Source organism: Salvelinus alpinus, chromosome 12, assembly GCF_045679555.1.
Source record: "Salvelinus alpinus chromosome 12, SLU_Salpinus.1, whole genome shotgun sequence".
Lineage (NCBI taxonomy): Eukaryota > Metazoa > Chordata > Actinopteri > Salmoniformes > Salmonidae > Salvelinus > Salvelinus alpinus.
The window spans coordinates 45878696-45900743 of NC_092097.1; the positions used below are offsets into that span (position 1 = coordinate 45878696).

The 22048-nt window shown below is 43.1% G+C and overlaps 1 protein-coding gene and 1 non-coding gene across 2 annotated transcripts in view; one reads left to right on the forward strand and one right to left on the reverse strand.

The window, feature by feature from the left end:
- LOC139536231 (tensin-2-like) overlaps positions 1 to 14590 on the forward strand; it is a 32933-nt gene extending 18343 nt beyond the window's left edge. The window contains exons 14-23 of the mRNA XM_071336560.1: positions 2854 to 2923; positions 3965 to 5064; positions 5498 to 5626; positions 9871 to 9963; positions 10229 to 10306; positions 10672 to 10740; positions 11076 to 11244; positions 11397 to 11465; positions 12379 to 12408; positions 12714 to 14590. Of these exons, the coding sequence (XP_071192661.1) occupies positions 2854 to 2923; positions 3965 to 5064; positions 5498 to 5626; positions 9871 to 9963; positions 10229 to 10306; positions 10672 to 10740; positions 11076 to 11244; positions 11397 to 11465; positions 12379 to 12408; positions 12714 to 12864 (1958 nt within the window). The 3' untranslated portion in view covers positions 12865 to 14590. The remainder of the gene's footprint in view (positions 1 to 2853; positions 2924 to 3964; positions 5065 to 5497; positions 5627 to 9870; positions 9964 to 10228; positions 10307 to 10671; positions 10741 to 11075; positions 11245 to 11396; positions 11466 to 12378; positions 12409 to 12713) is intronic.
- A 244-nt stretch (positions 14591 to 14834) lies between these two features.
- Positions 14835 to 14906, reverse strand: trnaq-uug (transfer RNA glutamine (anticodon UUG)). Its single transcript has one exon. It is a non-coding gene; the product is annotated as a tRNA-Gln (tRNA).
- Between the last annotated feature and the right edge of the window lie 7142 nt (positions 14907 to 22048).

Below are 22048 nucleotides of genomic sequence, written 5' to 3' on the forward strand. Positions count from 1 at the left end.
TCCAAGTCATGTGACTCGAGTCCACACCTCTGGTCAACACCACTATCACACAATCACCAACAGCGACAAGAACTGTGTCACATTAAAGGTGACAGGCTCATGGTGCTGAAAGTACAGCGACTGTATTACGTGTCCACTCCATGGTGTTGAAAGTACAGCGACTGTAATACGTGTCCACTCCATGGTGCTGAAAGTACAGCGACTGTAATACGTGTCCACTCCATGGTGCTGAAAGTACAGCGACTGTATTACGTGTCCACTCCATGGTGCTGAAAGTACAGCGACTGTAATACATGTCCACTCCATGGTGCTGAAAGTACAGCGACTGTAATACGTGTCCACTCCATGGTGCTGAAAGTACAGCGACTGTATTACGTGTCCACTCCATGGTGCTGAAAGTACAGCGACTGTATTACGTGTCCACTCCATGGTGCTGAAAGTACAGCGACTGTAATACGTGTCCACTCCATGGTGCTGAAAGTACAGCGACTGTATTACGTGTCCACTCCATGGTGCTGAAAGTACAGCGACTGTATTACGTGTCCACTCCATGGTGCTGAAAGTACAGCGACTCTAATACGTGTCCACTCCATGGTGCTGAAAGTACAGCGACTGTAATACGTGTCCACTCCATGGTGCTGAAAGTACAGCGACTGTAATACGTGTCCACTCCATGGTGCTGAAAGTACAGCGACTGTATTACGTGTCCACTCCATGGTGCTGAAAGTACAGCGACTGTATTACGTGTCCACTCCATGGTGCTGAAAGTACAGCGACTGTAATACGTGTCCACTCCATGGTGCTGAAAGTACAGCGACTGTAATACGTGTCCACTCCATGGTGCTGAAAGTACAGCGACTCTAATACGTGTCCACTCCATGGTGCTGAAAGTACAGCGACTGTATTACGTGTCCACTCCATGGTGCTGAAAGTACAGCGACTGTAATACGTGTCCACTCCATGGTGCTGAAAGTACAGCGACTGTAATACGTGTCCACTCCATGGTGCTGAAAGTACAGCGACTGTATTACGTGTCCACTCCATGGTGCTGAAAGTACAGCGACTGTATTACGTGTCCACTCCATGGTGCTGAAAGTACAGCGACTGTAATACGTGTCCACTCCATGGTGCTGAAAGTACAGCGACTGTAATACGTGTCCACTCCATGGTGCTGAAAGTACAGCGACTGTATTACGTGTCCACTCCATGGTGCTGAAAGTACAGCGACTGTAATACGTGTCCACTCCATGGTGCTGAAAGTACAGCGACTGTAATACGTGTCCACTCCATGGTGCTGAAAGTACAGCGACTGTAATACGTGTCCACTCCATGGTGCTGAAAGTACAGCGACTGTAATACGTGTCCACTCCATGGTGCTGAAAGTACAGCGACTGTAATACGTGTCCACTCCATGGTGCTGAAAGTACAGCGACTGTAATACGTGTCCACTCCATGGTGCTGAAAGTACAGCGACTGTAATACGTGTCCACTCCATGGTGCTGAAAGTACAGCGACTGCTAATACGTGTCCACTCCATGGTGCTGAAAGTACAGCGACTGTAATACGTGTCCACTCCATGGTGCTGAAAGTACAGCGACTCTAATACGTGTCCACTCCATGGTGCTGAAAGTACAGCGACTGTATTACGTGTCCACTCCATGGTGCTGAAAGTACAGCGACTGTAATACGTGTCCACTCCATGGTGCTGAAAGTACAGCGACTGTAATACGTGTCCACTCCATGGTGCTGAAAGTACAGCGACTCTAATACGTGTCCACTCCATGGTGCTGAAAGTACAGCGACTGTAATACGTGTCCACTCCATGGTGCTGAAAGTACAGCGACTCTAATACGTGTCCACTCCATGGTGCTGAAAGTACAGCGACTGTATTACGTGTCCACTCCATGGTGCTGAAAGTACAGCGACTGTATTACGTGTCCACTCCATGGTGCTGAAAGTACAGCGACTGTAATACGTGTCCACTCCATGGTGCTGAAAGTACAGCGACTGTAATACGTGTCCACTCCATGGTGCTGAAAGTACAGCGACTGTAATACGTGTCCACTCCATGGTGCTGAAAGTACAGCGACTGTAATACGTGTCCACTCCATGGTGCTGAAAGTACAGCGACTGTAATACGTGTCCACTCCATGGTGCTGAAAGTACAGCGACTGTAATACGTGTCCACTCCATGGTGCTGAAGGAGAGCAAGTTTTGGTCTAACACATAGACAGGGCTGATAGACAGGCGACAGCAGTCACACACAGAATCAAATTATGTTAAAGGATAAGCAGCCCATTCATTACCTCTTACGCTCTCAGTAGTGACCTGTAGAGGCCTTGTCCCACCCATTGCAAGTCAAAATATGATTGCTTAATTCCACTGTCACTCCAAAATTCTGCTCTAATACAGTTGAATGGCAGAGGCCTTCTGTCCAGTTTCTGAAGGCCAGCTATTGGCTGGCTGAGCTAGCTAGTTTTATCTACCCAGAGACCACGAAAGAAAATCCTGATTGGATTATTTGTTCTATTCAGTATTAACCCTTCTCTTTCCAACACAAACTGAAGAGATGAAATCAGGAAATTATTACAATTATTGTAAAGATGAAAAAGAAATTAAAACATTTAATTTATAAAATGATACATTTTTATAAATCCTTAGACCTTCTCTGAAGGCCTAGAAGGCCCTGACGGTTCCACACTGATCTCACAGGTACTGTATTATGCACATGTTTACACTAGATGGATAAAATGCAACTGAACTTTCTTTCTTGAACTCTCCTCTCTCATTTACTCCCCCCTCTCTCCTTCTGTCGCTCTGTCTCTCGCTCTCTTTCTCTTCATTTCTCTCTAGGTGCATCAGATGTGGTGCAAAACAGTGTGGGTATGGAGGACTCTTCTTCCCAGGGGTCATTGGGGCAAAGGTTAGTATTGGGAGAGTGGGAGTTGATCCTAGATCTGTATCTTGGGGACACTTCACCCGTATCATGGATCCATTTTCTTCTTGTGGTGTTTGCTTTAGGTTTGTGTTTTCAGTGTGAATTGTGTGACACATAGTGGTGAAGAAAACTCTGGAGCAGGATATGTAATCTTTTTCAGCATCAGACCTGCCTAATTCTCACTTTAAACATTGTTTTTGTGTTTAATAAGCTAAATTACAAATTCTGTTAACAAATGACCCCAAAATGAACTGTAGTCTGATTTGTAGTCTATGACATTTCAGATTTACATATATATTTTTTTACAAAGTAGTTTGGATGTAGTGAACTACTTTTTCAAACTTTAGTTAAGTAAACTATATTTTTCTTAAGGGTCGCTTTAGTGTAGCTTAACTTCTTCCAGTGTGAAGTAATTGGTAGCTTGGTAAACTATATTTTCAGAGTAGCTTCCCCAACACTGTATACAGTTATATATTAAACCAGTAATAAACCAGTGATGTATTCTGCCAAAAACAGAAATGAGTAACTTCTGGTTTGTTCAGCCATTCCCATGGGGAAAATGAATGTGGAAAGAATAGGGTTTTGGGATAAACGCCGAAAATAAGGTCTGAGGTGAACACAGGGTTAGGAGATCTTATATGTTTTGTTCTATAAGATCATATCAGTCAGATAACATGACCTTTATGAATTAGGAAGCCTTTGTGTGCTTTTTTTGATTACATAAATCATTCAAAATTCACCAAAGGTGACATTAGCTGATGAAGATGATCTCATACAACAAAAAGTATAAGATCTCTTAAGCCTTTGTTTACCTCAGACCTTATTTTCTGAGTTTATCCAAAAACCCGACAAATTCAGCTAGGTCCGTCCCCATTTTGGCCCGCTTGCCTCCGTTTGGTTCTTAGTGAATACTGGAAAATCATTATGTACCTTTTCTACTATGTTGTCTTCAGCACTTTTGAAATGTGTAAATGAGCAGAAACAAATCTCTCCCTCGCTCTCACTCTCTCTCTCGCTCTCCTCCAGTGAGAAGAAGCCAGATGAACAGACATTTGACGACACTGTAGAAGGTTCCCCCCTGAGTCCTCCAGACGGTCCCCAGGAGCCAAGTCAAGGGCCCCAGCAGATAGAGCCCCTCAGTTGGACCCCCGTTTCTGCAGAGCCAGCCTCCACCTCCACCATCCTGGAGCCTAACACCAATAGTAACAGTAGCACGCCGGAGACCGAAAGGACACCGCACCAAGCCGTAAAATCCACAACGACACCGACACCATCGAAAGATTCACAAAACCAAGGCAGTGACAGCTGTTCTAAAGAGTCCATACAGATGCTGAGTGAATGTGTGAACCCAAGTGACTCACAACAAGTGCACACTGTAAGTGCAAATGTGCATCCACCTCCCACTACAGCTGAGGATGGAGAATTGAAGGTCGTGGAGAGAGTACTAGAGATGTCCACTCAGACCGCTGCCGTCCCGAGCGCAAGGCATTCAATCGTCCCTGTCCAAGTGAAACTCAATGGTAGCGGCTCACCCCAATCAGAAAGAGGCTGCAGTGCATCACCGAGCCCTTGCTCTACCCTCAGCTCTGCCCCTCCTTCACCACACCTTTACATTGGCTCCCCAGAGCGACGTCCCTCCCCTCAGCCCTCTCCATTGGCCATGGACCCAGCTGGGCGGAGACTTACCCCTGTGAGTGACAGTGACCCCAAAACCCCATCCCCTGTCCCTGACGGGTACAACACCCCCACCTTCCCCCTGGCGCCCTACTACTATCCCCTTCTCAACATCCCCCACGTCCCATACTCGGGGTACACCGCTGTCACTATCCCCGCCGCCCAGCCCCCACTCCCGGAAAAGAGGCGCCTGTCTTCCATGCCAGGGTACTGCAGTGGGCATGGCTCCCAGTACATCCTGAGTTCCTCCCTGGGTGCCATAGGTACCTCTCCCCAATCTAGCCCCCTCCACGTTACCGTCTCCCCCTCGGTGGGGGTGGGGGGGCTCCCCCTGCCGGTCAGACGAGGACTGGCGCCCCCTTTTGTCAGAGAGGAAAGCAGCAAAGTCAATGCCAAGTTTGTACAGGACAGCTCTAAGTTCTGGTACAAGCCTGGCATCTCCAGAGACCAAGGTAAGGGCACAGGCCTGGGTTAAAGTTTTGAAGGATTCCCCTTTATTTAGATAGACCCCCACAGATCTAGAGAAGCTCACTCTCAGCAACTAGTGTCAATTGCAACTGTGTTGACAAGCAAACAGGGTGGCAGGTAACCTAGTGGTTAGAGTGTTGGGCTAGTAACCGAAAGGTTGCAAGTTCAAATACCCGAGCTGACAAGGTAAAACTCTGTCATTCTGCCCCTGAACAAGGCAGTTAACCCACTGTTCCTAGGCCGTCATTAAAAATAAGAATTTGTTCTTAACTGACTTGCCTAGTTAAATAAAGGTTAAAAAAAAAGTACAATCATCTTGATTTGAGAAATACTGTTGTAGTGTATACTTGAATTAACTAAGATAACTAATTTCTACTGTAGTAATACTTACTCTAGTGTTCCTCCTCCCCCTTGTAGCCATCGCTGTGTTGAAGGACAAAGAGCCCGGCTCCTTCCTGATCAGGAACAGTAACTCCTTTCAAGGGGCATACGGTCTGGCCCTCAAGGTGGCCAGCCATCCTTCAAACAACATCAACAACAACAAAGGTAATGAGGAATTAATCAATTATTTGACAAAGCATTGAAAAAAATCCATTCTATTTTGTTAGAAGTAATATCATATATATACACACAATTGAAGTCGGACGTTTACATACACCTTAGCCAAATACATTTAAACTCAGTTTTTCACAATTCCTGACATTTAATCCTAGTAACAATTCCCTGTTTTAGGTCAGTTAGGATCACCACTTTATTTTAAGAATGTGAAATGTCAGAATAATAGTAGAGAGAATGATTTATTTGAGCTTTAATTTCTATCATCACATTCCCAGTGGGTCAGAAGTTTACATACACTCAATTAGTATTTGGTAGCATTGCCTTTAAATTGTTTAACTTGGGTCAAACGTTTCGGGTAGCCTTCCACAACCTTCCCACAATAAATTGGGTGAATTTTGGCCCATTCCACCTGACAGAGCTGGTGTAACTGAGTCAGGTTTGTGGGCCTCTTTGCTTGCACACGCTTTTTCAGTTCTGCCCACAAATTTTCTATAGGATTGAGGTCAGGGCTTTGTGATGGCCACTCCAATACCTTGACTTTGTTGTCCTTAAGCCATTTACCACAACTTTGGAAGTATGCTTGGGGTCATTGTCCATTTGGAAGACCCATTTGCGACCAAGCTTTAACTTCTTGACTGATGTCTTGAGATGTTGCTTCAATATATCCACATAATTTTCCTGCCTCATGATGCCATCTATTTTGTGAAGTGCACCAGTCCCTCCTGCAGCAAAGCACCCCCACAACATGATGCTGCCACTCCCGTGCTTCATGGTTGGGATGGTGTTCTTCGGCTTGCAAGCCTCCCCCTTTTTCCTCCAAACATAACGATGGTCATTATGGCCAAACAGTTCTATTTTTGTTTCAACAGATCAGAGGACATTTCTACCAAAAGTACGATCTTTGTCCCCATGTACAGTTGCCAACCGTAGTCTGGCTTTTTTATGGCAGTTTTGGAGCAGTGGCTTCTTCCTTGCTGAGCGTCCTTTCAGGTTATGTCGATATAGGACTCGTTTTACTGTGGATATAGATACTTTCGTACCTGTTTCCTCCAGCATCTCCACAAGGTCCTTTGCTGTTGTTCTGCGATTGATTTGCACTTTTCGCACCGAAGTACGTTCAACTCTAGGAGACAGAACGCGTCTCCTTCCTGAGCGGTATGACGGCTGCGTGGTCCCATGGTGTTTATACTTGCGTACTATTTTTTGTACAGATGAAGGATGAACCAGACTTGTGGAGGTCTACAATTTTTTTTCTGAGGTCTTGGCTGATTTCTTTTGATTTTCCCATGATGTCAAGCAAAGAGGCACTGAGTTTGAAGGTAGCCTTTGAAATACATCCACAGGTACACCTCCAATTGACTCAAATGATGTCAATTAGCCTATGAGAAGCTTCTAAAGCCATAACATCATTTTCTGGAATTTTCCAAGCTGTTTAAAGGCACAGTTAACTTAGTGTATGTTAACTTCTGACCCAATGTAATTGTGATACAGTGAGTTATAAGTAAAATAATCTGTCTGTAAACAATAGTTGGAAAATTACTTTTATCATGCGCTAAATTGATGTCCTAACCGACTTGCCAAAACTATAGTTTGTTAACAAGAAATTTGTGGAGTGGTTGAAAAACAAGTTTTAATGACTCCAACCTAAGTGTAGGTAAACCTCCGACTTCAACTGTGTATATAGATATATATATACACACACACACACAGACTACCGGTCAAAAGTTTTAGAATACCTACTCATTCAAGGGTTTTTCTTTATTTTTGCTATTTTCTACATTGTAGAATAATAGTGAATATCAATGAAATAACACATATCAAATGAAATAACACATATGGAATCATGTAAAAAAATAAAAAAAAATAAAGTGTTAAACAAATCAAAATATATTTAATATTTGAGATTCTTCAAATAGCCACCCTTTGCCTTGATGACAGTTTTCCACACTCTTGGCATTCTCTCAACCAGCTTCATCTGGAATGCTTTTCCAACAGTCTTGAAGGAGTTCCCACATATGCTGAGCACTTGTTGGCTGCTTTTCTTTCACTCTGCAGTCCGACTCATCCCAAACCTTCTCAATTTGTTTGAGGTCGGGGGATTGTGGAGGCCAGGTCATCTGATGCAGCACTCCATCACTCTCCTTGGTAAAGTAGACCTTACACAGCCTGGAGGTGTGTTGGGTCATTGTCCTGTTGAAAAATAAATGATTGTCCCACTAATCCCAAACCAGATGGGATGGTGTATCGCTACAGAATGCTGTGGTAGCCATGCTGGTTAAGTGTGCTTTGAATTCTAAATAAATCACAGACAGTGTCACCAGCAAAGCACCCCCACACCATAACACCTCCTCCTCCATGCTTTACGGTGGGAAATATACATGCAGAGATCGTCCGTTCACCCGCACCGCGTCTTTGAAAGACACGCCGGTTGTAACCAAAAATCTCACATTTGGACTCCAATTTCCACCGGTCTAATGTCCATTTCTCGTGTTTCTTGGCCCAAGCAAGTCTCTTCTTATTGGTGTCCTTTAGTAGTGGTTTCTTTGCAGCACTTTGACCATGAAGGCCTGATTCACACAGTCTCCTCTGAACAGTTGATGTTGAGATGTCTGTTACTTGAGCTCTGTGAAGCATCCATTTGGGCTGCAATTTCTGAGGCTCGTAACGCTAATGAACTTATCCTCTGCAGCAGAGGTAACTATGGGGGTGCGATCCAAACACTTAAAAGACACACCATCGTCCACTTACCCTCACCTTATGCCCTTGGGGGAATCCCCGTCGCTATCTTGGAGGTCGGTCCAAATGATTAGCCAAGCAAGGGAAGTTTGCAACGTAAGCCCCTCAGCCCTTGTTTTTAGTCGGCTTTGCGAGTGTACAATTATGTTCACTCCGGGGCCTAAAACTCTCCATAATTCAATTTGCGACGATTGTACATCGGCTATAAAAAGTCAACGAAAACGTTAAAACAACATTAATGGAGAAGTCAACAGACAATGTAAGTAAGCCTAATGTTAATTAGATAATTAATTTGCTAGCTATCATACAGTATATTAATAATTCTATATTTAATATAAGTAGACATGCACTCATAATTGACTAACGCATATAAAGCTCCCACAATCTACCGGTGGCTGAAAACACAATCATGGCGGGATGAGCGAGTGACGAATTTCCAGCCAAGGGTGGTCCATTTAAAAATAATTCCTTCCTCCCTCACCCCTTGAGGGGATAAGGTGTGTTTTTTAAGTGTTTGGACCTCAGTCTAGGTCTTCCATTCCTGTGGTGGTCCTCATGAGAGCCAGTTTCATCATAGCGCTTGATGGTTTTTGTGACTGCATGTAACAGTATAACTTTAGTCCGTCCCCTCGCCCCGACCCGGGCGCGAACCAGGGACCCTCTGCACACATCAACAACAGCATCGTTACCCATCACTCCACAAAAGCCGCTGCCCTTGCAGAGCAAGGGGAACCACTACTTCAAGGTCTCAGAGCAAGTGACGTCACCGATTGAAAGGCTATTAGCGCGCACCACCGCTAACTAGATTCACATCTGTTACATGCACTTGAAGAAACTCTCTCAAAGTTCTTGAAATTTCCGCATTGACTGACCTTCGTGTCTTAAAGTAATGATGGACTGTCGTTTGTCTTTGCTTATTTGAGCTGCTCTTGCCATAATACGGTATTTTAAGGCTATCTTCTGTATATCCCCCTACCTTGTCACAACACAACTGATTGGCTCAAACGCATTAAGAAGGAAAGAAATTCCACAAATTACCTTTTAAGAAGGCACACCTGTTAATTGAAATGCATTCCAGGTGACTACCTCATGAAGCTGGTGGAGAGAATGGCAAGAGTGTGCAAAGCTGTCATCAAGGCAAAGGGTGGCTATTTGAAGAATCTCAAATAGAAAATATATTTTGATTTGTTTAACACATTTTGCTTACTACATGATTCAACATGTGTTATTTCATAGTTTTGATGTCTTCACTATTATTCTGCAATGTAGAAAATAGTCAAAATAAAGAAAAATCCTTGAATGAGTAGGTGTTCTAAAACTTTTTACCGGTAGTGTATGTATATATATCTTTCTCACCCTCTCTCTCTCTCCCCCTCCCTCACTATTCCTCCCCCTATCCCCCTGTCTCTCTCTCTCTCTGTGTCTCTCTCGCCCTGTCTCTCCCTATCCCTTGCTCCTCTCTCTCTCTTCCTCCCTCCTTTTTCTCTCTGTCTCAGTGGTTGATCAGGAGCATCTGGTCAGACACTTCCTCATTGAGACAGGCTCTCGGGGGGTCAAGATAAAGGGCTGTCAGAATGAGTCCTATTTCGGTGAGTCCTATTTCTGTCCTGCAGATGTCACTGTTGGCCTCACAATTAAGTCTATCATTGCTTTAATACCCTTTTTACACGGCTCAGATATTTCATTTCACATTATCCTTCACAGTACATTTCCAGTAACTATTGTGTATGCGTAACCAGGTCAGCGCAGTACAGCTCTGCCCGGCTCAGTAGTGTGAAGATGGTTAGAAAGTGACTTTCCTTCCTTGTCTCTGCTCCTTCACCTGTGTTGATCTGATATGCGTATGTGTTTTAGGAAGTTTATCTGCCTTGGTGTACCAGCGCTCACTCACCCCTATCTCCCTGCCGTGCGCCCTATGCATCCCTGAGAAAGGTAAATCCCTGTGTTTCAACGGAATCACTTTGTATCAAACAGTATGGGGGCCGATACTATATGTATACTATACCTGTATCAATATGGCATGGGCTATGTGTGTGTGCACGACACAATATACAATAGACGCTGAGTGTACAAAACATTATGCAACTCAATATTAGGAAGGTGTTCTTAATGTTTTGTACACTCAATGTATATTTACATTAAAAAGAGTGTATGGTGTGCACGTGTATATGAGAAATGTGTATTGGGAGTGTGTAATGTATAAGTATGGATGCGTGTTGTGCAGGTACGTACACAGAGAGTTATCATGGTTTAGTGGTGTCATGGGGAAATGTCCTAACGATATTGTGGTGTTCCAGATCTGGTCGGAGAGCTGCAGAGTGCCAGCAACACCAGTACGGCAGCTGACCTCCTCAAACAGGGCGCAGGTGAGAGAAAGTTCAAGGGTCAAATACAGCTGCAATGCAGGCTTTGGCCAGTAGTGGCCGCTCAAGGTCCCTGTAAAGAGATGGGTAAACAGAGTGGAATGCTAGCATGACTTAGTAAAATATACCCCATTTACATCAACGAACTCTCACATTCTATCAATGCATTGAGCTCGGCAAGCTTATCTCAAGTTCGGTGGGGCCTTGTGTAGGTGTGACATGACCCATCCACATCTCGAAATACTGTTCATCCATCATTCCTAATCTCTCAGTCTCTCTCCCTCCTTCCCACCATCCTCTCCCATCCTCCCTCTCTCTGTCTCCCTCCCTCCATCCAGCCTGTAACATGCTCTACCTAAACTCTGTGGAGACAGAGTCACTAACGGGGCCTCAGGCTGTCTCCAAGGCGATCAGGTGCACTCTGACCCAGAGTCCTCAGCCCATGGCCACCATGGTCCACTTCAAAGTGTCCACTCAGGGCATCACGCTGACCGACAGTCAAAGGAGGTGTGTTTTAAAACATTTTGCAACAGAACACTAAAATTTGCATTTCTTATTGGACCATGGTGTAAGTGTAGGCAGTCCCTCGTATGCCACGCCCTCCTTGTTTGATTCTGTTTTCTTCCGTTTGGTGCCTAATGAATACAACCACTATGCAGACTCTTCTTCAGGAGACACTACCCCATCAACAGTGTGACCTTCAGCAGCGTGGATCCTCAGGACAAGAGGTGGGCCCAATGTCAGGCAACGCCTGGAACAATGGGGTCTGATGCTCTGGCTTTAGGCCTATATGCAATCACTGCGACATAGACCTTGTGCACATGTGAATACCACCGAATGAAAGTTGAAATGTGACGTGTCGTGAGCAATGATTTATACGTGCTGTGTAGAGACGTTGACCTTGTATTTTGACATGGCTGCCCACTACTTCGTTGTGGTTCAGGGTTGGGTCAATTCATCTCTAAATTGTTTAATGTTAAAACAGCAATCAGCAGTAGTAACAATAACAAAGCGTATTCAGTAAAAAGCTGAGGGATGGGGCTGGAGGAATGTAATCACTCTCAAATTCGGAGCCAGAGCTATGGATGTAAGGACTGACCATAATATCAAAATGATAGTTCTAACCATGTCTGTTGGTTTACATTTACTTGGTTTACAAACATTGGAGTAAAACAAGCTTATATTTTGGGCTCTGATGGGATACGACAGTTGAACTAATCTCATGATGCATTTCTAAGTTATTTTCTTCAAGAGTCATTGGGACATATCATGAATTTATAAGTCCAAAATAGATGTAGCAACTGCTGATTGCACCTTTAACTTAAAATGTATTTCAAATCTAATAGATCCCAACTCTGTTGTGGCTAAATGTTGCTATAGCCTACTGCAAATTAACCCTGGATTGCATCATTATGGCTGAATTCTGCTACATCTAGAAGGGCCTTCTATGGGTGTTTCTACTGTTCATACTGGTATGGTATAAACCTTTTTGTGTATTGTGCAACTACCGTATAGTATGCCTTTTTTGGTTAAGAACAACAACCATGACAGTATGACTGCTCTTCTTTCTCAATGCATCTAAGACATGTTGTCTTTATGTCCCTGTCTGTCTGTCTGTCTCTGTCTGTCTGTCTGCTTCAGGTGGACTAATTCTGATAACAAGTCAAGCAAGTAAGTGCTTGTTTCTCTGCTTCTGACTGTGTGTGGATATAATTGTGTGTGCTTCATGGCAATTTATCATAGTGTTCTCATTTTATAAAATGATGACTCTTATCAAATAGATCCCTACATTGAATGAACCTGAAGAGAACTACAATGAATATAAGTAATGTGATGCTCCAGAGTTTCTTGTAATATCTGTGCTTCTCATGAGAAGAGTGCATTGAAAAAACTGTTTTCTACCATCATAGATAAAAAAACACATCCTATTCTCTTTCACCGCCTCTCATCGCTCGCTTCATCCCTCACTTCTGCAGGGTGTTTGGTTTCGTGGCCAGGCGGACTGGCAGCACATCGGAGAATGTGTGTCACCTGTTTGCCGAGATGGACCCAGAGCAGCCGGCTGCGGCCATCGTCAACTTCATCAACAAGGTCATGCTGGGGCCCCAGCAGCAGCAACGCAGATGAGTTAGTACTCCCAGGGGCCACAGAGAAAGGGCATAACTGGGTGTAAATCGGTGTGTGGGAGGAAATTGGTGGTTTGGGTATGTGTGTCTGCAAATTGGTCTGTCTGTGTGTGTGTTTTTGCATGTTTGAAGACAGCTGTCAACTGGTGAGGAACCAGATTGGGCACAATCATGTCCATCAGGACGGTATATTACAAAGGTACAGAATAACTTTTGAGGTGATAGCTTTAAGCTTTTCCTCTACAATTGAGTGGATTAACACCACCTCTGCCTGGGGAGATTTTGCATTGAATTATTTTGTAACGTCCATTCAGTTACTGTTTGCCATCACCTTTCATTTAATCATGTTATTCATGACTATGAAGTATTTGTAATTTTAAATAGGCAAGCCTTGTCAAAGCCTGTACGATGTCAATGACTACCCAGTTTGCACAAATGCAGATATGGAAAATCACTTGTTTTGTTGGTCAGTATAATGTTACCCAATGTCTGTATAGTCAACCTCTTTGAAGAGAAAACAGTCTGGAAGGGGGTTATACAGTAAATACACTGAGTGGACAAAACATTAAGAACACCTGCTCTTTCCATGACCAGGTGAATCCAGGTGAAAGCTACGACCCCTCATTGATGTCAGTTGTTAAATCCACTTCAATCAGTGTAGATGAAGTGGAGGACAGGTTAAAGAATGATTTTTAAGCATGGAGACAATTGAGACATGGATTGTGTGTGTGCCATTCAGAGGGTGAATGTAAGTGCCTTTGAACAGGGAATGGTAGTAGGTGCCAGGCGCACCGGTTTGTGTCAAGAACTGCAACGCTGCTGTTTTTTTTCATGCTCAACAGTTTCCCGTGTGTATCAAGAATGGTCCACCACCCAAAGGACATCAAGCCAACTTGACACAACTGTGAGAAGCATTGGAGTCTACATGGGCCAGCATCCCTGTGGAACGCTTTCGATACCTTGTAGAATCCATGACCTGACGAGTTGAAGCTGTTCTGAGGGAAAAGGGGGGGGTGCAACTTTATATTAGGAAGGTGTTCTTAATGTTTTATACACTTTGTGTGTGTGTGTAAGCTCACAATGTAAGTGATATTGGTCTCGCATTGAGAATCAGGAAAGAATCCTTCCCCCGATAAACTTGTTTTTGATATATCAAACTATATTTCATATGCAAATGAAATCAACCTGCTAATGAACCATGCAGTCAACTGTAGCTTAAAAATAGTCCCAGCTCAACATGCTTCACAGAATGGGATACAGCAAGAAAAGAAGAACCATAACTGAATAGTTGTATGATGATCTTATTTTTACTGTGTTATCTTGGAGAAAGAAGTAGCTTACTGGTATCTGAGGACAACTATAATATCACATTAGAAAAAGCCTTCCATCAACACTAAAGGGGTACAAATTCATATTGTCTAATTGCCTAGGTATGCAAATAAGTTTCACTGAAGCCAAAGACAATAACCAAGCACTTATATTTTGTTTTGTATAGGTATACTGTATTATTGAGACTTGGTTATTTTATACTCTTTTTGCTGTTTTGTTGTTATCAAGTGTTTTATATGGGAAAACATTTTTTTTTGTATTTTTCATATGGAGTTTATATGACAGAAATAATATATTTTAAGTGTCTGAAAAAGTTTATAGGCCTAACAAATGGTGTAAGAAAAACATGTATCTTTTTTTAAACTGAAAATGTAGTAAATAAAAGGGTTGAAAATTAATTATGTCTGCCTTTATTGCAATTCCCTCTGAAAATGTGTATATTTCCTTGGGATTTTATTAGATCCATCAAAATAGGCCTGTGGTGGTAGACTATTTATGGGGATATCAGAGAATGGATATGAGACAATAAATTCACATTCATCCATGATTTAGATCTGAGATATAACAACAATTAATTGTAATGTTAATAAGATGGGCAATTTATAAATTGTGTGACTAAGGATATTTTAAATCAAAAGGACGAGGTCCTACCGAGATTTGAACTCGGATCGCTGGATTCAAAGTCCAGAGTGCTAACCATTACACCATAGGACCGCTCTCGGCTTAAACTTCTACAAGTAGTGTTGTTATGCAGTCGTGAAGATTCTACCCCGTAAAACAAGTTGCTAGCTACTCGTGTTTTAGTAACGCAATTCAAGTTTATAGTTGCAACTATGACAGCAACCATTTACATCGTGGAGTTGCAAAAACATGCAAGCCTAAATGAGGGCAAAAGAAAAAGACATGGTTAGCTAGCAAACTAATTATCTAGCTGACCAGCTACTGAATAGAGCAGCAACAGTAGCTAGCTTTCCCCTCGTAGTTTTATGCTAGTTATCTACGTACAGCTAGAAAATAACACCGATCTTATGAATTAATTCGTCCTCGATTCTATTTTCACAATTTTAATAGCTAGCTGAGGGTTTCTCCTCCTAGCAAGCAAACGTTACCATCCAGCTAACGTAAGCATAGTTAGGCTATCTGTTAGCTAGCTAGCTACATTGAACCAATAAAGGCATGACGGTTCGTAAATGTAGAAGACGAATACTGGTTTCTGCTGGACATAATACCGCATACAACTAGGACAGTTCAATTAGCCTAGCTATCTGCGCTGCAAGTGTGTATGCTGCATGTTCATGATGGCATTGCTTCCGGCCCTGGTTATGTTGCAGCTGACATATACAGCCCTTTTGAGTGGGATAGATGCCGCGTTCACGTTAAGGCCGTAACTATTTTTTTAATATTTTTTTTTTATTAACAAAAACAAAAACAGGAAGTATAAATAATATACAGGACAGGACAATTGGGCTAGGGGGTACAATATCACATTACACAAGGACCCTAAGGGACATACATTCAAATCAAATCAAATTTTATTTGTCACATACACATGGTTAGCAAATGTTAATGCGAGTGTAGCGAAATGCTTGTGCTTCTAGTTCCGACAATGCAGTAATAACCAACAAGTAATCTAACCTAACAATTCCACAACTACTACCTTATACACACAAATGTAAAGGGATAAAGAATATGTACATAAAGATATATGAATGAGTGATGGTACAGAACGGCATAGGCAAGATGCAGTAGATGGTATAAGGTACAGTCTATACATATGAGATGAGTAATGTAGGGTATGTAAACAAAGTGGCATAGTTTAAAGTGGCTAGTGATACATGTATTACATAAAGATGGCAAGATGCAGTGGATGATATACAGTACAGTATATACATATACATATGAGATGAGTAATGTAGGGTATGTAAACATTATATTAAGTGGCATTGTTTAAAGTGGCTAGTGATACATTTTTACATAATTTCCATCAATTCCCATTATTAAAGTGGCTGGAGTTGAGTCAGTATGTTGGCAGCGGCCACTAAATGTTAGTGGTGGCTGTTTAACAGTCTGATGGCCTTGAGATAGAAGCTGTTTTTCAGTCTCTCGGTCCCTGCTTTGATGCACCTGTACTGACCTCGCCTTCTAGATGATAGCGGGGTGAACAGGCAGTGGCTCGGGTGGTTGTTGTCCTTGATGATCTTTATGGCCTTCCTGTGACATCGGGTGGTGTAGGTGTCCTGGAGGGCAGGTAGTTTGCCCCCGGTGATGCGTTGTGCAGACCTCACTACCCTCTGGAGAGCCTTACGGTTGTGGGCGGAGCAGTTGCCGTACCAGGCGGTGATACAGCCCGACAGGATGCTCTCGATTGTGCATCTGTAGAAGTTTGTGAGTGCTTTTGGTGACAAGCCGAATTTCTTCAGCCTCCTGAGGTTGAAGAGGCGCTGCTGTGCCTTCTTCACAACCCTGTGTGGGTGGACCAATTCAGTTTGTCCGTGATGTGTACGCTGAGGAACTTAAAACTTACTACCCTCTCCACTACTGTCCCGTCGATGTGGATAGGGGGGTGCTCCCTCTGCTGTTTCCTGAAGTCCACAATCATCTCCTTTGTTTTGTTGACGTTGAGTGTGAGGTTATTTTCCTGACACCACACTCCGAGGGCCCTCACCTCCTCCCTGTAGGCCGTCTCGTCGTTGTTGGTAATCAAGCCTACCACTGTGGTGTCGTCCGCAAACTTGATGATTGAGTTGGAGGTGTGCATGGCCACGCAGTCGTAGGTGAACAGGGAGTACAGGAGAGGGCTGAGAACGCACTCTTGTGGGGCCCCAGTGTTGAGGATCAGCGGGGTGGAGATGTTGTTACCTACCCTCACCACCTGGGGACGGCCCGTCAGGAAGTCCAGTACCCAGTTGCACAGGGCGGGGTCGAGACCCAGGGTCTCGAGCTTGATGACGAGTTTGGAGGGTACTATGGTGTTAAATGCTGAGCTGTAGTCGATGAACAGCATTCTCACATAGGTATTCCTCTTGTCCAGATGGGTTAGGGCAGTGTGCAGTGTGGTTGCGATTGCGTCGTCTGTGGACCTATTGGGTCGGTAAGCAAATTGGAGTGGGTCTAGGGTGTCAGGTAGGGTGGAGGTGATATGGTCCTTGACTAGTCTCTCAAAGCACTTCATGATGACGGAAGTGAGTGCTACGGGGCGGTAGTCGTTTAGCTCAGTTACCTTAGCTTTCTTGGGAACAGGAACAATGAAGCATGTGGGAACAGCAGACTGGGATAAGGATTGATTGAATATGTCCTTAAACACACCAGCCAGCTGGTCTGCGCATGCTCTGAGGACGCGGCGGGGAATGCCGTCTGGGCCTGCAGCCTTGCGAGGGTTAACACGTTTAAATGTTTTACTCACCTCGGCTGCAGTGAAGGAGAGCCCGCAGGTTTTGGTAGCGGGCCGTGTCAGTGGCACTGTATTGTCCTCAAAGCGAGCAAAAAAGTTATTTAGCCTGTCTGGGAGCAAGACATCCTGGTCCGCAACAGGGCTGGTTTTCTTTTTGTAATCCGTGATTGACTGTAGACCCTGCCACATACCTCTTGTGTCTGAGCTGTTGAATTGCGACTCTACTTTGTCTCTATACTGGGACTTAGCTTGTTTGATTGCCTTGCGGAGAGAATAGCTACACTGTTTGTATTCGGTCATGTTTCCGGTCACCTTGCCCTGGTTAAAAGCAGTGGTTTGCGCTTTCAGTTTCACGCGAATGCTTCCATCAATCCACTGTTTCTGGTTTGGGAATGTTTTAATCGTTGCTGTGGGTACGACATCGTCAATGCACTTTCTAATGAACTCGCTCACCGAATCAGCGTATTCGTCAATATTGTTGTTGGACGCAATGCGGAACATATCCCAATCCACGTGATCGAAGCAGTCTTGAAGCGTGGAATCAGATTGGTCGGACCAGCGTTGAACAGGCCTGAGCGAGGGAGCTTGTTGTTTTAGTTTCTGTTTGTAGGCTGGAAGCAACAAAATGGAGTCGTGGTCAGCTTTTCCGAAAGGAGGGCGGGGGAGGGTCTTATATGCGTCGCGGAAGTTAGTATAACAATGATCCAAGGTTTTACCAGCCCTGGTAGCACAATCGATATGCTGATAGAATTTAGGGAGTTTTGTTTTCAGATTAGCCTTGTTAAAATCCCCAGCTACGATGAATGCAGCCTCAGGGTGTGTGGTTTCCAGTTTACAAAGAGTCAGATAAAGTTCGTTCAGGGCCATCGATGTGTCTGCTTGGGGGGGAATATATACGGCTGTGATTATAATCGAAGAGAATTCCCTTGGTAGATAATGCGGTCGACATTTGATTGTGAGGAATTCTAGATCAGGTGAACAGAATGACTTGAGTTCCTGTATGTTGTTATGATCACACCACGTTTCGTTAATCATAAGGCATACACCCCCGCCCCTCTTCTTACCAGAAAGATGTTTGTTTCTGTCGGCGCGATGCGTGAAGAAACCAGCTGGCTGCACCGACTCCGTTAGCGTCTCTCGAGTGAGCCATGTTTCCGTGAAGCAAAGAACGTTACAATCTCTGATGTCTCTCTGGAATGTTACCCTTGCTCGGATTTCATAAACCTTATTGTCAAGAGACTGGACATTGGCGAGTAGTATGCTAGGGAGTGGAGCGCGATGTGCCCGTCTCCGAAGCCTGACCAGGAGACCGCTTCGTTTGCCCCTTTTACGGCGTCGCTTAGGGTCGCCGGCTGGGATCAGATCCATTGTATTGGGTGGAAGGCAAAACACTGGATCCGCTTCGGGAAAGTCATATTCCTGGTTGTAACGATGGTGAGTTGACGTTGCTCTTATATTCAGTAGTTCCTCCCGACTGTATGTAATGAAACCTAAGATTACCTGGGGTACCAATGTAAGGAATAACACATAAAAAAACAAAATACCGCATATTTTCCTAGGAACGCGAAGCGAGGCGGCCATCTCGGTCGGCGCCGGAAGTTGTGATTTGATTCATTATTAATTCAACAGCTACATTTCAGCAAAAATGTACATATTACCACAGTGAGGAAATGGTGGCAGGTCATGAGAAAATAGAGGTATCTTTTGTTTCACTAGAAGCTCAAGTTCAAGTACATTGTAAGGATTTGAAGAAAATATTCTTAGGCTATAGATAAATCTTTCCCATCTCCATCTGCGACTGAAGTGTCTTCACTCCTAAGTTCACTAAAGACATGCAACACAATTGTCACGCCCTGACCTTAGAGATCCTTTTTATGTCTCTATTTTGGTTGGTCAGGGCGTGAGTTTGGGTGGGCATTCTATGTCTGGTGTTCTATGTTGTTCTATGTTTTGTATTTCTATGTATTTGGCCTGGTATGGTTCCCAATCAGAGGCAGCTGTCTAGCGTTGTCTCTGATTGAGAACCATACTTAGATAGCCTCATCCCACCTGTGTTTTGTGGGTTGTTGTTTTCTGTCTGCACCAGACAGAACTGTTTCGGTCGTCTTTTTGTTATTTAGTGTTCTGAGTTAAATAAATTTAACATGGACACTTACCACGCTGCGTTTTGGTCCGACCTTGACTACTCTTCATCAGAAGAAGAGGAATATCGTTACAACAATAATGTCGGTTTTATACTGTGGCTGTGTTAAGGACTTTGATGTTTATAGGGAAGATTATGCCTTTTCTCCAAAGTCTATATGTGTTTACCATTCCGGTTTGAACATAGAAAACATGTGATGATACAATGTCACGTTTTAAAGACATACTTTGGAGACTACTTTGTTATTTTTAAACCTGCTTTGGGCTGGATGTGTCAATGTTAGTGATTTGCACGGTATTTGAATATTCAATATCCCAACAGACGTTAGTATGCAAATTCAGCGAGAATTAAAAAATATATCTGAACACTAATGGCTTTTTCTAAATTAAATTAAAATGTGACATTTTTACATACAAGGATTTACCATGACATATCAAATTATTAATTTAATAAAACAACAAACTTTTCTATGTAGTTTTTCTGACGTGCGTCCCATAAAAAGGCCGGTAGCTGACCTGTAGCCTTCATGTGTGTAGCTTGTTATTTATGTTGGCCAATCAAAGCGGCAAACAGGCTCAATGTCTAGCAAGTGGAGTGAGAGTTCACTAATGCAATGCAAGATGGAATAAAGTTACAGAATTAAAAGTTAGCGGAAGGAGTAGGCTTCAACAAGCAACCAACAGGTAGGCTGATGTTTTATCTAAATGGGTTTGGGGAGAAAGCGCAGCATGTTGCCTCAAGTAGTCTAGCTAGCTTCTCTGGGCTACTCCAGTCAAGATAGGCACTGTTATATGGGATTATAAATAACATTGTGGCTGCTACAGAGTAGCTAGTCTTGGCTCTAGCCAAGTTTCTCTCTATCTCCGATCGCTCCCATCTGATCACACACCGGCCCCTCCACAGAGCGCCAGCCTCTCTCCCGTGTGCAGCAGTCCTCAGGTTAAAACGTACGTTTAAAAAAAATATATCCAGATATCCAACAAAAATGTATGATACTATTTGAATAGTAAAGTTATTTAAAATGTCCATCCCTAATCAATGTGTAGTTCATACATGCAGAATTACTGTTTTACCCCAATTAGCCACAAAATCCCTAGTTTGAAAGCGACTGTTTTTCTGGAAGCTGTGCCATTTTCCTTGCATTTTCCCCCACGTGGGCCAGCCCCTTAGCAATTCGAGTTCTACCCAATGAGCTATCTGAGTGACAGCTAGCAAGATGCACACACAGCAGAACGAGAGAGAGAGCGCAATGATGTGGTGCACATATCTGCACATATGTGACGTAGTACCACTTTTGGCTTGTGAGCCGCTATTTTCTGAAATACTGGCTAAAATGTATACAAAAGTACCGGAGAATCTCTTTAAGGATGTTTTCCCTGAAAAGACAGATATCCATATATCATAATGATATTAACATAGAGAGATACCTAACCTTAGTAAATGTGTCATGTGGTCATGTTTTCGCAGACCAATGCATGTCTACATATTGGTGCTTATAGGGGTATACAGATCTTTAATTCATACAGTTCATTAATGTAATATCATTCCCCTCTCCTGAGGTTTTGATAATGTCCAATGCAAGACAGAGATTGTACTGTAGTATCCTAATTTTGTATGATTGATAAACCTAGAGATAAGACTCAACATACAGAGCTATATATTTTCATACTAATTTATTTGAATAGGGACAGATACAATTAAAACGCTGACACATGGAAACAAGATGCATAACACCATAATGCTTTTGTAGTAATTCCCAGAGTCAGACCCTACATTAAAATTACTTTGAAAATAAATTGATGGTACCCTAGATGGGATTTAAAATATTTTTATTTAACCTTTATTTAAACAGGGAGTCACATTGAGATTCAAATCTTTTTTTCAAGAGAGCACTGTACACATGACAATAAAAACATAATATTAAAACATACACGTGTATAAAACAATAAAATTGAGCACAATAAAAAAAATTTATCATCACATTCAACTACATACACAATCAATAATTTAAACTGCCTAAGTGGCACCAGCACATCTAATTGCAGTGAATTTTGCAGATTATTCCACACATTTGTGGCAAAAGAAGAAAAGAAAACAGCATGATATCAAATGGTTCACAGTGGCACATATGCTTACCATTCTTTAAAACCAGTTTTGTTCCCACTTTCTGTGAAAAATGTATCTAACTCTCGTAGAAGTTTGAAGTGATCTGGAAGTGATTTCCAGAAACAGACTCGATTTATATTTCCTTTCACACGTGTCCCAGCATTAGCCCCACCCATTCAACTCTGGCAAGCTAGAGCTTATTTCGTCACTCCATGC